Source organism: Nicotiana tabacum, chromosome 9, assembly GCF_000715075.1.
Source record: "Nicotiana tabacum cultivar K326 chromosome 9, ASM71507v2, whole genome shotgun sequence".
Taxonomy (NCBI): Eukaryota; Viridiplantae; Streptophyta; class Magnoliopsida; order Solanales; family Solanaceae; genus Nicotiana; species Nicotiana tabacum.
In genome coordinates, this window is record NC_134088.1 from 5,119,789 (window position 1) to 5,137,259 (window position 17,471).

At 34.9% G+C, this 17,471-nt stretch overlaps 4 protein-coding genes across 20 annotated transcripts; all 4 read left to right on the forward strand.

Moving 5' to 3' along the window:
- Positions 1–1,454: 1,454 nt before the first annotated feature.
- Positions 1,455–16,293, forward strand: LOC142164159 (replication protein A 70 kDa DNA-binding subunit B-like). Of its 17 annotated transcripts, XM_075221391.1 has the most exons (9): positions 1,455–1,854; positions 2,661–2,730; positions 3,634–3,699; positions 7,137–7,279; positions 9,828–9,985; positions 14,123–14,247; positions 14,331–14,409; positions 15,330–15,450; positions 15,545–16,293. In XM_075221391.1, the coding sequence occupies exons 5-9, from the start codon at positions 9,942–9,944 to the stop codon at positions 15,788–15,790; spliced, it is 615 nt and encodes a 204-aa protein (XP_075077492.1). In that variant the 5' UTR covers positions 1,455–1,854; positions 2,661–2,730; positions 3,634–3,699; positions 7,137–7,279; positions 9,828–9,941; the 3' UTR covers positions 15,791–16,293. The 17 variants fall into 17 exon arrangements, with proteins under 17 accessions (XP_075077492.1, XP_075077489.1, XP_075077491.1 ...); XM_075221388.1 differs by lacking the exon at positions 2,661–2,730; XM_075221390.1 differs by lacking the exon at positions 2,661–2,730 and having other exon boundaries at positions 3,634–3,695.
- LOC107809693 (uncharacterized) lies at positions 3,706–7,130 on the forward strand. Its single transcript, XM_016634352.2, has 4 exons — positions 3,706–4,518; positions 4,623–4,709; positions 4,793–4,855; positions 4,939–7,130. Exons 1-4 carry the CDS (start codon positions 4,281–4,283, stop codon positions 5,529–5,531), a joined length of 981 nt encoding a protein of 326 aa, XP_016489838.1. The 5' UTR covers positions 3,706–4,280; the 3' UTR covers positions 5,532–7,130.
- On the forward strand, positions 5,811–6,551 carry LOC107809692 (uncharacterized). The gene has a single exon (XM_016634351.2). The coding sequence runs from the start codon at positions 5,811–5,813 to the stop codon at positions 6,549–6,551; it is 741 nt and encodes a 246-aa protein (XP_016489837.2).
- Positions 7,129–9,174, forward strand: LOC107809691 (uncharacterized). Its single transcript, XM_016634350.1, has 3 exons — positions 7,129–7,719; positions 7,792–8,695; positions 8,972–9,174. The coding sequence occupies exons 1-3, from the start codon at positions 7,129–7,131 to the stop codon at positions 9,172–9,174; spliced, it is 1,698 nt and encodes a 565-aa protein (XP_016489836.1).
- Positions 16,294–17,471: the final 1,178 nt, after the last annotated feature.

A 17,471-nucleotide genomic window follows, 5' to 3' on the forward strand; every position in this document is an offset into this window, starting at 1 on the left:
ATTCGTAGTATCATTTAAGAACACAACAATTATCAATTTAAGACTCATGATCATACTCGACACCAACGTATAAATACTCGTCACCATGCCTATACATCGTACTCAACAAGAAGCAATTAGAAAATAGGACACAACTCCTAATCCTTCAAGCTAAGGTTAGACCGGACACTTACCTTAAACTTTCACGGCCAACTCAATCCTCAATTACTGCCTTTCCTCTCGAATTCGGCTCTAAATAAATTATATCTATGCATAATCGACTTCATAACATTAATAAATGCTAAACAATCCAATTCCAATGTCTAATTATAGCTTTCTAATCATTCTTCCAAAAATCCTAAAATCGACCCCGGGCCCGCTTGGTCAAAATATGAGGTTCGAACCAAAATCCGATCACCCATTCGCCCACGAGCCCAAATATATGATTTATTTTCAAATCTGACCCCAAAACGAGGTCTAAATCATAAATAATCATTAAGCCCTAATTCTACCCAAATCCCTAATTTCCTACCCTTAATCACATGTTTTAGGCCTAGAAATCTAGTGGGCGTTGATAAAAATGGAAGAAAGCAAGTTAATTTTGCACACAAGTCATATTTGTCATTACGGACCTACTCCAACATTCGGAATCGGATTCCGATCCCGATATCAAAAAGTCCACTTCCGGTCAAACTTCTCAAAAACATTCAAATTTTTATCTTTAGCCAAATGACTTTAAAATGACCTACGGGCCTCCGAATTCACTTCCGATCGCGCTCCCAACTCCAAAATCACCATACGGAGCTATTCCCAGACTCAGAATCCCAAACGGATATCGATAACACTGAAATTCACTACAACCCAAACTTATGAAATTTCTTCCAAAATGCTAACTTCCACAATAGGCGCCAAAATGCTCCCGGTTCATCCAAAACCCGATCTGGGCATACGCCCAGGTCCGAAATCATCATACAAACCTGCTGAACCTTCGAATCCCGATTCTGATGTCGTTTACTCAAAAATCCAATCCTAGTTAGTTCTTTCAACTTTAAAGCTTCCTAAATGAGAATTGTTTTTCCAAATCAACTCCGGACTTCCGAAAATTCAATTCCGACCACGCGTACAAGTCATAATACCTGAAATAAAGCTGCTCATGGCCTCAAACTGCTGAACGGCGCACTAAAACTCAAAATGACCGATCGGGTTGTTACATTTGGCCTGTTGTACTTTATGCTGCCTACTTACTCATTTTTGGAGAAAAACATAGACCCCACTTTAGTGACCTTTTCACGTGTCACTCAAGTTGCAGTCTTGTTAACAAGGCATTACCTTTTTACTTCTATTTTGTTCTTTTTAGTTTTCTCCATTGTTTTCTTTTTAGTTTTCTCTATGATAGCCTATTAATAGCATGTTTGACAAAGCTAGAAAAATTAGCTTATTTTGAAAAATATTTTTTTCTAAAAGTATTTTTTTCAAAAGTATTTCTAGTTACTACTATTTAGAAGCGGGAGTTGGGGCTCTTCGTCGTCCTGCTTCCTGATTTACAATTAGGTCCCTACTTTTGATCCAAAAGCAGGGGTATTTTTGTCACTCTGCTCACTTTGTACTTTTTGCAGCGCCTTTTCCCTTCGCACTCTCTTCAATACGCGCTTTCTCATCCTCTATCGACGTGGAAGATGAATCGATTCTTGCTTCTGCTGCTGTCAGCTGTTCTTCCAGATGGGTAACACCTGCTCTTGGATGGATATCCGATTAGGGGTGACTGCCAATAAAATCTGTAATACCTTATGTTCTGTTTGGGTTTTCTTTTCCTTTTTTTGGTTCTTGGCTTACTACTCTGTTCCTTTTGGTATCTCTGCTTGCTAGGTGAAACAAGTCAGTACTTCTTGCTTCCTTCTCTATCTCCTCCTTTAGATTTCTGTGTACTGCAGTATGTTACTCAAAAGTTATTAGCTGTGACGTTCATCTCTTGTAGCCTTTTTTCCCTATGACCATGTTCAGAGAAAGGAGCTGTAATTTATTCTTTAATCAATAAACTTGTGGAGATTTCTATTCACTTAAAGCTAGGCACACAGCTGCTCGTTCTGCTGCTTCTCGCGTTATCTACCTCTCTTGTATGACGCTTTAGTACTTTGTACTTGAAAAAGATAACAATATTCATACTAAGATACTTATTCAAGTTGTTGTCACTGTGATGTATACCCTTTTAAGATTAAAACAAAAGGCCCATCAATTAGACCATAAATAATTGTTGGAAAATCTGGGAATAATGTTTAAAAGAATATTTTAGTAAATTCTTATTTACCATATCACTGGTAGCTTGTCTCCCCACCCTCCTTGTTTTCTCGTTGGTTAAATTGTAGTGTAGGATGAGTGACCAGCTTTTTTGTTGGCCTGTGGAAGGGATATAAAGATGGATGTTGGGTATGCTTTGTAAGTCTACTCATGCCTGTGCAAATTTCCAAGGCGTTGTTGTTGTGTTAGTATAATTAGGCTATAATATATGAACTGATATGGAAATATGTAACAAAACTTTGTAACTTGCATCTTTCTTTTCATGTTAAATTTACTTGAATAAGTTTTAGAAACGTAGAGATAAGTGGTTGGCATCAAACATGCCATAAAATTTACAGATGGATGCAGATAAATGAGTTGTTAAAATTTTGTAATTTTCCCTTCAGAACATTTGGTGATCGATTTTTGCTTGGAACAATGATTTAATTCAGTTATTTTTCCTTATCAGCAACCAAGGTACAGTACCAAAATCTTGCTGGAAAAATCATATTATTTTACCATGATACTTTTACCTGGGTGTTGTATTATATGATGTGTTAGAAGAAAATGAAAAATAACTTATCTCCAATTGAATGGCTCCAAGATTCCAAGCATGTTCCTAGAGAAAGTCTGATGTCGACCTGTTAAATTTGGATCTACTGAATAAACAACGAAAATTTAGCCTTTGTGATCTACATTACGAGGATACTAGGTGGGGGTATGTAACTACATTTGGTTTTTTTGCATCATTGTATCTTGGAAGAGTCATACGAAGTACTGATAGCCCTTTTAACGTAGAGCGGGAAAGAATTTAAAGTAAATTAGTGCATTATGAGTTCTCCAACTGTAAGAAGAAAGCACTGTATTTTGAGAGAATGAATATAACATCAACTGAGATAATGAATTTAGGAAAAATTATTTATTTTGTCAGACAAGTCAGCCTATTTTATGTGTCCGTTAATGTGCCAGAATGATATTTTCAGTGATTATTATCTATTAGAACACAAACAAGTAAGGGAGAGAAAGGGGAAACAACTTGCTTCCACCTACGTAGATGAATTGAACCATAATTATCTTTTAATGTTTGCTTCGATAATACACTGCTGCCAAAGTCTGTAAGAAATTGTCTTTTTTAGAATCTTGAAAGGTTCTTCGATGAAAATTGGTGAATTATATGTTACTTTGATCGGTCAATCATTCCACATCATAAACTAATGGAATAACCCAGTAGCACACACCAACAACCTTTTTTCTTCGTTGTACCATTACATTTGAGACAGTAACGTTACAATTTCCGTACAGAATTATTTTAAGAGTATTTTCGATGCCCAACATATTCTGTATGTTGACCATGACAGAAATTGTTTTTTATTTTTGTAGAATTGTTGACGTTTCTCTTACGTTCAGTATAACCAACACACTTGTAGAAGAAGTTCAGCACCGTAGGTAACCAAGTATCTTCTTTTAGTAGTTGTTGTTGTCCACCATTTTCTTTTGTACAATTATTTTGTTTATTTTTTGTTTGTTAACTGATTTATGTGCGTAACAAAAAGTTTGGCTTGACATATTCGCTTTTTCATTTATGGTGTGGTCTCACGGTGTCCATTTTCTTTTATTTCACTTCGGGTCATGTTTTGATTAGATTTTCCCGCTTAGTTAGCAAAGCTTTACCTTTGGAAAAGTACCTTTGAGAGGATGTTATAATACGAAGAAAAAAAACCAAAAAATTATCGTAATTGTTCTCCCTATAGGTACAAAAATTGATCAGAAAGCTCAGAGGTATTCAGCTGATTCCAATGTCACTTATGAAAAAACTAATAGTCAAAGCATACCTTTTTTTTAAAACATACAATGACATTATGAATCGCCTCCCATATTTTATTCCTTGGGGTAACTATATCTGCTCAAAGATAGCCTCAATTTTGTCACTTCCTTGTGATATGCATGTCGGTGATAAAAATTAATACAATGTTAAAAGGCTATGACAGTTTGCACAGTATCATTTAAGAGTAGGTACTACGGTTTTGATGGATCATACACAAAAAAACAAACGCCCCCTATCAGAAACGGATAGGAATGACAACCGACGTGAAAAATATAAAGCCATGTCAGCAGAGAAAAAACAGAAGTTGTTGCTACAACGCCGACTTATATACCAAGAGTCAAAGACACGCACACCTCCTGAGAAAATAACTGTGGATCGCTTGACTGGAATAATGGATCCACATGAATGCTCTACGAACACTTCTTACATTCTGCATCCAGGTTAGAACATACGATTCTCCGTACATAATCGCTTTGACCTTGTCTCGCAGCGTTATCTCTCATTTTAAATAGTTAACTTCCTCTACGTTTTCTCTTCGATGTAGCTTTTAATACGTGTAACAATCATCCTCTGCCTTCTGCTATGGGTAACGAAATACATGTATTGCGTTCACTTTCTACCTATGAAAAGGGTGAGTATGCCGCCTTCTACGCTTACTTTTACACTACTTGCCACCATTTTATGCCATCTAAGGACCACCCAACTTGGTCTTAGGTTCAACTTCAGCAGTACCCGGGGAACTACGTAACAAAGACTCCGAAGTAGTTACGACTAGAGGTTCGTTTGGTTTTCTGTCTGCTGAAACACTAATTGTTTCCTCTGGTTCACCTTAATTTTAATGGTCTATTTCCAACATATAGGTCGTACACCCACTACAAAGTCTTGTCCAATTATCGGTCAGTTGCGTTCAAACTATGTTCCACTGAAGAAAGTTCCAATCTGCAAATTTTGCTCAGCAAAGAGATTTCAGTATGAACCGCCTACATTTTGCTGTGGCAGTGGGACAATAAAGTTAACTTCTCATCAAATGCCTACCAAACTGCGCAATTTATTTCTTGGAAACAGTGTGGAGTTCAAACACTTCCGAACATACATTAGAACGTATAATAATCTTTTTGCGTTCACATCACTTGGTGTAAAGTATGACAAAGATTTAGCAAAAAGAAATTCTGGTATCTACACCTTCAGAGTTCAAGGGAAGATGTACCATTGGATAAATAATTTGCACCCTACAGATGACAAACCAAGAAATATACAGCTATACTTTTATGATAACTGCAATGAGCTGGCACATAGGATGGCATGTTCCGCCAGAATCCACGAATCAGTAGTGAAAGAATTGATGGATATATTATCAATAAATCCATACTCTGTGTTTTTGCGGTCCTTGGTACATATACCAAACTTTCAAGATTTCCACATAGCTCTCAAATGCGACTTAAATTTGGACTAGAGAGTATATAATTTGCCGACTTCGTATGAAATTGCAGCAATATGGACCGAGGAAAAAGATAACGCATCCTTTAACGCACCACATATTCAAATTTACCCTCGCACTGATCGAACACAAATAGTGAATTACTATTATGGTTGTTATGATGCATTGCAATATCCGCTATTATTTCCGCTAGGGAAAAGTGGATGGCATTGTGGTATTAAGAAGCTCCCAGCAAATTGTCCTGCGTACTTACGAATTGTGCATCTCGAAGAGGTCCCAAGTATAAGAAATGTTATGTCACTTGACGAATATCTTGAAATGGAAGCTGAACTTCTTAAAAAAGGGCAGCGACGAAGAGATACAGTTTCTGTTCGTGAGTATTATTGTTACAAATTACAAATGAGAAATGACGATGAATATGAAATATTGCATACCGGAAGAATATTTCAGCAGTATTCAGTTGATGAATACATTAAACTCAAAACTCAAAGGTTGGATTTCGCAGCGTTCAATCAAGATTTATTCAGGATGGCTATGCTACAAGGACTTCTTGACATCTTGCGATTAGGTGAACGCGATTCTTCTAATATCGGGAAACAAAATTTTCTTCCAAACTTTTTTATTGGAGGTCCGCGGGATATGCGACAACGGTACATGGATGCTATTGCGCTCGTGCAACATTTCGGTAAACCTGATTTATTTATAACTATGACATGTAATCCCTCTTGGATGGAAATAAAGGAACATTTAATCTCAACTGATAAGGCACATAATAGGCCTGATTTGATCAGCCGTGTATTTAGAGCGAAAATAGAAGAATTCAAAAATGATATACTATCGCGAAATATCTTTGGAAAGGTAGCAGCTTTTATGTATACTGTAGAGTTCCAAAAGAGAGGTTTACCACACGCTCATTTTCTTATAATATTAACTAATGAATACAAGTTACTTACCCCAGAGGCTTACGATAATATTATTCGTACTGAAATACCTGATGAAAATGCAGAACCAGATTTTATATTCGCTTTTTCTTAAACACATGATGCATGATCCATGCGGTAATCTAAACCCAACAAACTCTTGTATGAAGAAAAAAGGCTACTGTAAATTCAAATATCCAAAAAGCTTTGCGGACCGGACATCAAAAGGAGTAGAATCTTACCTAATTTATAGAAGACGCAATACAGGACTAGTGGTAAAAATAAGAGAACAATACTTGGATAACTCATGGGTTGTTCCATATAATCTTTTTTTGTTGGGAAAATTTGACTGCCATGTGAATGTCGAGATATGCTATGATATTAAGGTCGTTAAGTATCTCTATAAGTATATATGTAAAGGTCATGACAAGATTGTATTTTTAGTACATAATAATGATACAAACACAGAAGTAGATGAAATAAAGGAATACCAGTCTGCTAGATGGGTGTCGCCTCCCGAAGCTATGTGGCACTTGTACGGTTTCTCCATTAGTGAAATGTCATGGACTGTATGCTCTCTTCAACTTCATCTTAAAGGACAACAATTTGTTTCATTCAGAAGCAGCGCAAATGTAGATACACTTGTAAATAATCTGTTGATTAACTAGACGATGTTAACACAATTTTTCGAAATGAATAGAACAAATGCAGAGGCTATGAAGCTCAATCTATTATACCGGGAATTCCCTCAACATTTTGTTTGGTCTGCAACAGAGAGGAAGTGGACACCTCGGAAACAACGATATGCTATTGGTCGTGTTGTAACATGTCATCCAACAGAAGGTAAACGATATTATCTTAGAATGCTATTAATGACTATTAGAGGACCAAAATCATATAATGATTTTCTAACTGTTAATGGAGAACGTTGTAGAACCTTTAGAGAATCAGTGGAAAAACGAGGATTGCTACAAAGCGACAATAGTTTGCTTGAATGCATGTCAGAAGCAACAAGTTACCAAATGCCATACAGTTTGCGACGTTTATTTGCTACATTACTGATTTATTGTAATCCTACTAATCCAAGACAACTCTGGGAACAATTTGAAGAGCACATGTTCGAGGATTATATGTTGGTACCCAATATTCAGAAAAACAATATTCGATACCGAGTTTTAAACCATATTAACGACATATTACACTCTATGGGTGGTGACATAAATGAATATCAACTCATTCCTGAAACAATAAGGCCTTCTGTAGCGGCAAAAGAGGCAAAGGAGGTATATTTCGAAAGGACTATCGCGGTTACTAATGAGGATATACTATTACACAAAAAGTTGAATACAAATTAGCTTAAAGCATACAATATAATTATAGAGAGAATTTTTTCAAACAAAGCTGGGGCATTCTTCATTGACGGACCTGGAGGAACAGGGAAAACCTTTTTATATCGTGCATTGTTGGCAACTGTACGATCTAAAAGGTATATAGCATTGGCAACTTCCACTTCCGGCGTAGCTGCATCTATACTTCCTGGTGGACGAACTGCACATTCACGTTTTAAAATTCCTATAAATACTGATGAAAATGTGACCTGCAACATCAGCAAACAAAGCTCACTTGCCTGTTTGATTCAGGATGCAAAATTAATTATATGGGATGAAGTGTCTATGGCGAAAAAGAGAACGATCAAACTGCTTGATTTACTTTTAAAGGATTTAATGGATTCAACGATACTATTCAGTGGAAAATTTGTAGTTTTCGGAGGTGACTTCAGGCAGACATTGCCAGTAATTCGGAACGAAAAAAAGGAAGATTTCATTAACGAATGTTTACTATATTCTCATATTTGGGAAGAACTTGAAAGGCTGCGATTATTCGAAAATATTAGAGCGAAAGATGACCCTTCATTTTGTAATTATTTGTTGCGAATAGGAAACGGAGAAGAAAAAATAAACTCAACAAACAAGATTGAAATTCCAACTTCTTTGATCATTCCTTATACAACCGAAAAGGAATCTTTGGATAAATTATTCGCGATAACTTATCCAGACGTGCATACATTTTTTTCCTCCTCATCCTATACAAGTTCTCGTGTTATCTTAACAACTAAGAATGATTTCGTCGATGATATCAACGACATGCTTGTTGCTCGCTTCCCAGAAGAATCAAAAGCTTTTATTGGTATTGATGAAACTATCGAACCTCATGATCAATCACAATTTGAGGATCTGTTGCACAGTTTAAATCCACCTGGTCTGTCTCCTTACAAATTGACATTGAAACAAAACTGCCCAATTATATTATTACGAAATTTAAATCCGTGTGATGGTTTATGTAATGGAACACGTTTGACTTGCTGTGGTTTTAAATCGCATGTCATTAGCGCCAATATTTCAGTTGGTCACTTGAAAAATACACATGTGTTTGTCCCTAGGATACCATTATTAGCATCCCAAGATGAAAAATGCCTATTCCGTTTAAAAGGACACAATTTCCTGTAAGACTGCTTTGCAATGACTATAAATAAAGCGCAAGGTCAGACATTAGATTTTGTTGGAGTTTATTTGCGAGAACCTGTGTTTTCGCACGGTCAACTTTATGTGGCTTTGTCTAGAGCAAAGAGTTCGAACTGTGTGAAAGTGCTAATCCGACCCACTATACCAGGTAGGGAGGACGATCACTACACGGATAACATTGTCTACAAAGAAATCATCGAAAAAGCTACTTTATGAGGATATTGCGACAAGAACAGATAGTATCCTAGCAAAAAAAAAAAGAAAACAACTCACGAAGAATACTGATGATGTGCAATCCGGTCGGTAGCAATCAGCTTGTATTCGCTCAAGCGATGAAACGATAACTGATGCTCTTTTCGCACATGACTGCTCCAACAAAGATGAATCTATACGAGGCTGTGGCATTGGCTATGATGGTCGTGCAGAGGCATTTTCGCATGAAAATTTGGTACATACTGCTGGAGCTAAAGGGCAATACTTGGACAGTCCTTGGACAGTCGACTTAATACACTGGTGGAGAACTGTTCCTATATGTAATTATTTCACAATCTAAAAGATGATAGAAATATTTTTAAACAGATGTACCTCTATATTTTATAAAATATAAATGTTTGCAAAACTTGAGAGTTTACTGCAACTGAACTTTACATGAGAAAAAATAATTTGTTAGGTTCTACAGAGTCATTAGATATACAGGGACAAGCCAATTAGCCATGAATAATCTTTTTAACTAACAATGCCAACTTCGTGTGCTAATTATCATTGCATATAATTATTAAATATAAAATTTCATCCATTTTATTATTTGTGTGTACCTATTTTTTATCTTTTGATATACTGATGATGTCTTCTTTTTCCCCCCAATGTAGAGTCTTCATAATACATGGAGCATAGATTAACCATTGATAGGATCACTCCACAAACAAAAGAGTGGACGTCAAAGGTACAACTCATTGAGAAGCCTCGACCAAGGCAAAGTAAAGATGGAAAGACGCGATTCCAGATTGCTGTTGTCCGAGACGAAAGAGTAATCTTCTAACTACCGTGTTATTTCTTATTCTACTGGTTCAAATATAATTGCAATAGCTACTATTGTTTAATTGAAAGAAAAGAAAGAGATCCATCAACTTAGGTAATCACAAGTGTCATCGTTTCTCTCACACTGGCTATGTGAGGAACTAAATGTTTGAGATAATCTATGAAAGTAGATATTCCATTTACCATTCATGTCTGTCTGATATGTGGTTCTTCAGACAAAAATTGTGGTACCAAACTTTGGAATTTCTTCTTTGGATTATTTACTTCTTTATGTATAGTCCTTTATTTGTCCAGAAGGATATATTTACGGTACACTTTGCAGTCGTCATGTTAGGAATTTGCTTAAACTTCTTACATCTTAAGAAATTAAAGAACAAGAATTCGGAAGGCAGGACCAATTTGATGGTAATTATTTTATTCATTCAATGTTCATTCTCCAAGGCCGCACTCTAATAAAACAGATATTTGTAGTGGTCAGATATGATGATAAACGTGTCATTAAGTACCTCTAATTACTTCTAGCTTAAAATTTATCTTCCGAGATATGATATATGAGATCTATCACGTTCTAAGAAGTTACTATTTGTATCTTAGGAAGCCTTTTTAAAATCCAAATTATGCATTACAATAAACAACATAAAATCACATTAAAATCAGATTACATATACTATTTCAAACAAAAGAGTAAATGGAAGCATTCTTAATTGCGAGACATATGATAGATTGTCTATTTGTTGAATACACCCCCACAATGCTAATAATACCAGAAACAGTTCATTAAAATACTTCAACTCACAAATTACTTACATAATACAAATTAAATATTAGGTACTATTATCTCAAGAATATGACTTTATTTTGTTGCAAATACCTAGGCATAGGAGTATCATTTCATAGTTATCCATCCACAACTTACAGATTGTTGAAACCATATTGTTTTCCTTATGTTAACTGATCATGTATACCTTTATTTAGTAAGCTAAAGGATTAAATGTAGACGTTTCCTCTAAGATAATAAACTTACACTTTCATAACTGACAGATTATTGAAATCATATTGTTGTCCTTGAAACATTTTAAGTAGTTGGATGATAATAATACGAGTAGCTAATACGTTAATGTTCTTTCGCAGTCATACATTGTATTCAATTTATTATTCATCCTGCTAATTTGCGAGCCTTTGAAGTTAATTTCATTTACTACCTTGTTGTAAACCTTTTGACTGCTACACTATGCATTTCTCATGTATTACCAATTGTCAGTTAACTAATGTATACATAATTTTAATTTTCCTTTTTACCAAGAGAATTTTTTACTTTGTAGTCGCTGGAATACAAACCACACTTGGTAACAGGTTTGTTTGGTTTCATCCATACGGAATTGTTAACTTGCTTTCTGTACCATTATTACTAGACTATTGGTGACACTAACAACGAAATTTCGTTAATCTCATCCAAAGTTGCCTCGAGCAGTAACAAGGTTTTACAATAACAACTTTGTTTATGCTATTATTCTTCCACAATGTTGTCCACATTTTCATGTTGTCAACATCCTTTGCATTTAGTTTTCCCCTGGCCCCTAAATTCCAATTGAGAAGTAGAAAATAAAAAACAGTTGGTGGAATCTTGAGATGGTAGCCTCATAAGAAAAGTAGCAAAAAGTGGTGGAAGCTTCAGATTGGCCTCATAACAGAAGTGGCTAAAAAATATAGATTTCTTGGGGTTGTCACAAAAAATTTCCCGAGTTAATTTTTTTCCTCATTTAAACGTTTTAGACATATATAATTAATTTCCAGATTTTGTGATGCAATACTGTGGATTCTCTTTAGTTTTGGTGGATGAGATCTACATTTGAGAATGAGAGTTCAACTACACATTCTTTACTTCAAAGAGCTATGCTGACTTTACGTCAATGGTATGAAATAATTTTAGCTATGGTTTATGACTGAGTAATATTCTTCCTCGGGCTCCTTTTTTGGTAACTCTCTACAAATTGCAAATCTTGTATAGATTAGTTATCAATTGTCTTTCTTGAGTTTCAGGCTGCCCATACTGTACTTTTTTACTATGTTAATATTTCAATATGTGCATTTGTATGTCTCCATGTGTTTATATGGATACACTTCCGCAAGGGTAGTTGAGTAAGTCATCATTCTATTAAAATGTAGGAAGAGCAAGTAGCTGCTGTTCTATATGGGAAAGACATAGAAAAGTATGCAGACAACTTCACCCCGTTTTCCACTTACTTGATATCTACTGCAAAAGTGAGAGTTCCTTTACCCTACGAAGTACCTATCAACCATTTTGAATGGGTTATTGATAAATTTACTGTCGTCGAAGAGGTGAAAGATGCTAACATACAAGACCCACCGCTCCCACCTCCGACGAGGTTGAATACTGTACCTTTTGCATATTTGCACGAGCAACAGCGAAATACGGAATTTGGCAATCATTATTTTACGTGTAATACCTTCTGACAATTAAATTTATTTGTATCCTTACATTCTGAGACCGTGTACATTGGTCTAAATTATAAGTCGCTTGCAATGTCCACTACACAGACATAATCGCCATTCTGGTGAACTGTGGCTCGATAAAGTATGTTGGCGCTAACAATAGAAAATATCGTGAAATCACCATAATGGATACCAAGTAAGTCTGCTGGCATTCTATTTACTTTATTACTTCCTTCCAAAAAAAAAATTGGCTACAAATATATAGCCAGATATTGTATGGCGATGTCGTCTTATTTAGTTGATTACTTTTGTCAGATACCTTTAATTAAAAAGTTACAATGTCATGAGATTATAATCTCAACCACCTCCTACTGCACCTTCAGCTTGATCTATGCCATATGCGTTACTTCTTTGTTCAACAAATTTGATCTTTCTATAAATAGAACAACGCATAAGATCTCCAAAAAGAAATTGTATAGAATTTCAGACATAATCCAGCTTTCTCTTTGTCTTGACATTTTGAAGTACAACATTTTAGTGATCACCATGGTTTAGTACAAATTTTTATTCTGTATACTGGCCTAGGTAAAATCCAGTACTGCTCACGAGAAAAGAAATGCAAAGAAGTCTGAAATGTGTCTATTACTATTTTTTTTAATTTGTCCGTTACTGCCTTTTTTTAATGTAAACATTAACTACTACCATCTGATATATCGTAGTGAAGAAGACTTCATTACTTAATGGGAGATTAAAACTCCTTATATTCTACTGTCTGCGTCATTTTTGTAGCTAAAACATGATTCATATATAATACGAGTTAAGAAAGTTTGTTACTCATTTTAGAAGATTATCCATTGGAAAATATTTAAATGTATAGCTAACTCTAATATATTAGATAGACCTATTTCCTCTTCTAGGTCAGTTACAACTTTTTGTAGAAATATTTTTGGTTGACAAAAAAACCTTAACAAACAAACATAAAGTGCAATATGTTAACATCTAGAAAAATATTTATATAAGTTCTTAAGTGTCTATATAGGCAGAAAAATTCTCTTCTCAATCTTTATACTCGGCAATCTATCAGGTAATTTATTTGTTCTCTTTTTTGGACCCTAAAATATATATTTTGCCGATGTATTTGCTGTGTAGATTTTAGAAAATACAGTGACAACTACATAATCCAGAAGTGATTAACTCCAACTGATTCTAATTAAGTTGTCTACAACGCCACTCTTCCCTATAGCGAGAAGAAATTAAACCGAAGCTAAGTATCAAAACCTTCAATTCGACTAACAGTAAAATCAGAACAAACACAAACTTATCAAAAAAATAAAGCTACATACAAGATTTTTTTTAGAAAATCTTACATATGCAGCTCAGAAATTCCTTCAATTCCAAAGCAAACATCAAAGAGAGTATACTGATGTGTTATGCTGCATTTGTTTGCTTAGACACGCAAGCTGCATCATTTAAAAAACCTTTTTGCCAACCTTCACTCTCCTGCGCGAACATGTTACTTACTTCTTGTAGCATTGTTTGAATTACGGTCTTACCGAATTGTCTCTACTATTTTTATATTTAGACCTCATCTTTATTACTCTTGCTAATATTGTTAGACTTGTATTTTTTTTCATTGGGTAGTATCAGTTATTGTCCATTCCTTTTACTGTAGTATGAGGCCTACTATCCTTACGCTGTGGGAAGACTTCGCCGACGCTGATGGAAGCATCCTCGCTGCAGAGGTTGCTGAATATCCAGTAATTGTAGCAAAACGAATTATGCGAACCACCTATGCTGGTATGGAAAACATTACGCTCTTTTTTTTTGGGTATTCCAAGAGGTTTATTGTGAATTCTTTACTAACATAATGAGTCATATAGGATTATCATTGTCGACAAGGTACAACTCGGTCATACTGATAAATCCACCATATCCTCAAGTTGGAAGACTTCTAAACTGGTATGGAACAAATATTGATATAATCGAATTTTATATTTTGTTAATTAGTTCATGCAAATTAAACATGTGCAGGTAAACTAAATAGTCTAGCATATGCAATTCCCTTCTGTACTGCCATGTTTTCCTTCTTCCCCAAAAAATGGGACATACTTAGCGGACTATAAGTTCGAAATTTCTGTTTCAGTTAATTACAAGTTTATACAAACTTGGTATCTATGTATTTTCATTGAAATGGTTTTGAACTACATTGCATCTCATTTTACAATATAACTTTACGAGTTTAAAATGTTAGAGCTTATATGCAAATTTTCGCACCGATATAATATCACACACCGATATATGTGTGAGTTTGCCCTTATATTCAGTCAGTATTTGGGTATGGTATATGTAATATTGCTAAGAACAACCAGTACTTCTATGAGCTCCCAATATGTAATGTTATCCCTTTTATCAGCTATAAAATAACACTGCAGCACGTTGATTATTGGGGATAGCTACTTTACAATCTGACAAACAAAGTGATATCGCTGTTCAATGCTGACTAAATTTGTGCAAAATTTGCTTATTCTCTCAACAGGAACTGTTGCAGTCACTGAGGCTAATAACCATAGTTTCTTATATGTATTCTTATAAAGTGTCTACACTATATGTACGCATACCACATATGCACTATATGTTGGAGTTGTAGCCAGCTGAAAAATTATGTTATGTGTATTATAATTGTGGTCAGCTAAAAGAATTTTTTTTGGGTACTTTGTGTTAATTTTTCGTGTTATTGGTGTAATCTGCGCAATAATTTGTCATTGAAACAACCTATTCTTACTTTTTCCTACACTTCTAAATTTTGTCACAACCTTTTCGTGTCGTTTTAAATCTACCTGACATTTTGTTGCCATTGAAATGCCTCTATACATGCACAGGGTCAGAGACAACCGACCAAGACTTATGAGATACAGTCAGCAGGCAGTAGATTCGTCTCTTATGCTTGCGGCAGAATACAATGATACTGTCCCAATTGCTGATATCCAGTCACAACCTCATGTAGGTGTATTTCATTCCTGCTAATAGGTGTACATATACAGTACTTTAGTATTTTTATCCCAAATAAATCTACTTCAATCCCTCTCTTTTACAGATACAACTCTTTTACGTGGAAGGTAAATTATCATTGCCGGCTGATGACCAAGATTTTTATGAATTACTGTGTTCCCACTACGGGCAGCAGTACAGAACTCATTCGCCGAAAATTATTCATTGTGCGAGCTGCAAACAACATGCGATGTTAACACCCATGTATTGTGACTTTGAATTCAAGCCTAATAAAATATGTCCGTTCTACATCTTCAAACAAAAAAGGTTTCTTCAGTCATTGGCTTTATAAAAATCAAATAACGCAAATTAATTGCTAACGTAAATCAAAGCGACGAATTAATTTACTTGATGCTTAAATCATGTTCTCTTATTATTCTAGCTTTGGTAGTACATCATGAAACATTTAGTTTATGAATGTTTCTGCCTGTAAAACTCAATATGGTTGATTTACTCTTTCATGTTAAAGAAACTTTATTCCCTTGAAGATTTGTTACTCTCCAGAACAGAAAAAGGGAGAATTGAACATTTTCATGTTTCTAAAACTTCATTCTTTTGGGTTTATGGTGAGCATTTTCATTCTTTTCTAAGAAACCAGGCAAGTCAATTGTTACTAACAATTATTTTTCTTGTGGGGTTCTTAGTGTTAATTGTGCTTCTTCTTTTTTGTTGCTATTAGAGCACACTTTGAGGTTGTAATGACAGATGGCAGTGGATCAGCTGTTGCAACATTAATAGGTGAATTAGGAGAGAAATTTCTTGATATGACCGCCGCAGATATATGTGAAATCTCAGTTAAAGTACGTTGTTGATGGTAGCAGGAGAAACTTTTTTAAAACTATGATATCATGAAAACAAGTTTGCTCTTAATTTTTTCAATTATGTTTTTAATTGAACATAAATATAATTCAAACAGAACTCAACATAATTTTTCTTTTCACCACTAAATATAAGTTGGTGGAGTGAAATTTTCTTTTTCTCGCATCAATCAAAAAAGTTCATTGTAGGAATCATATATTGTATTATCTCCCAAGAATTTTTGTCATTTTGTAACATCTAAAAGTTTTATCCTTCCTTTTTTTTCACCTACTAATTAAAATATAACCACTAATTAAATAAGTTGAGAATTTTTTTTAAAGAAAGTTATTTGATATTTTGTTTGTATTTCAATTTAAGAATTACAACTAAAGAAGTTTCACCTCCACCTTAAATGGTCTAGCGGATAAGCTTTTCCAGATAGACAAAACCATACTTAGAGGTAAAAAGAACATCAAAAAGTCAAAGCTCAATAGAAATAATAAAGTGAAATGTTAGTTAACCCTAAGTTATTACTTGACTATTCAATGTTGCTCTGTTAGTTCATCATCTGGCTTGTACTGCTTAGCAATGTTAGTTACTGCTAGTGCACAAAGGTTGTCAACAATTTTCTTACTAAAGTACTGATTATGTCTGCTTATACCTCCATTTCCACATGCCTGTCGAAAACTAAAACATCTCCTTTAGGCTGCTTAAATATTACAATTGGCTTCTTAAATTCATCATTAATGAAAAGATAAATAAAGGCTATAAAAGCTTCTAGCCTCTGCATCCCAAGTACTTTACAGGCTTAAAACATCCAATTAATTCAGAGTATATTACTTTTGTGCACTATCTTCATGTGTTAATTCATCTTTTTCTCTCCCGCAGGACCAACCATTACCTCTTGAACACGTTCGACAACGTCTTCCTTATAAACTCTTCAAGATACAACTGAGAAAAATATTTTCTAGAACTTCTGATCCGCGGTTGTTCATTGTGTCCTACTATGTGAAGGAAGATTTGTTTCAATTGCCCGCACCAGTGGCTTCTAAAGAAATTGGAGAGAGCAGTAACACTAAATTGGAAAATGTTGACCTGAAGAAAGAGAAAGAAAATGAAGACAACAGTCAGTTGAATGTGGAACAAGTTACACCCATAGAAGAGCTGAAGACCAC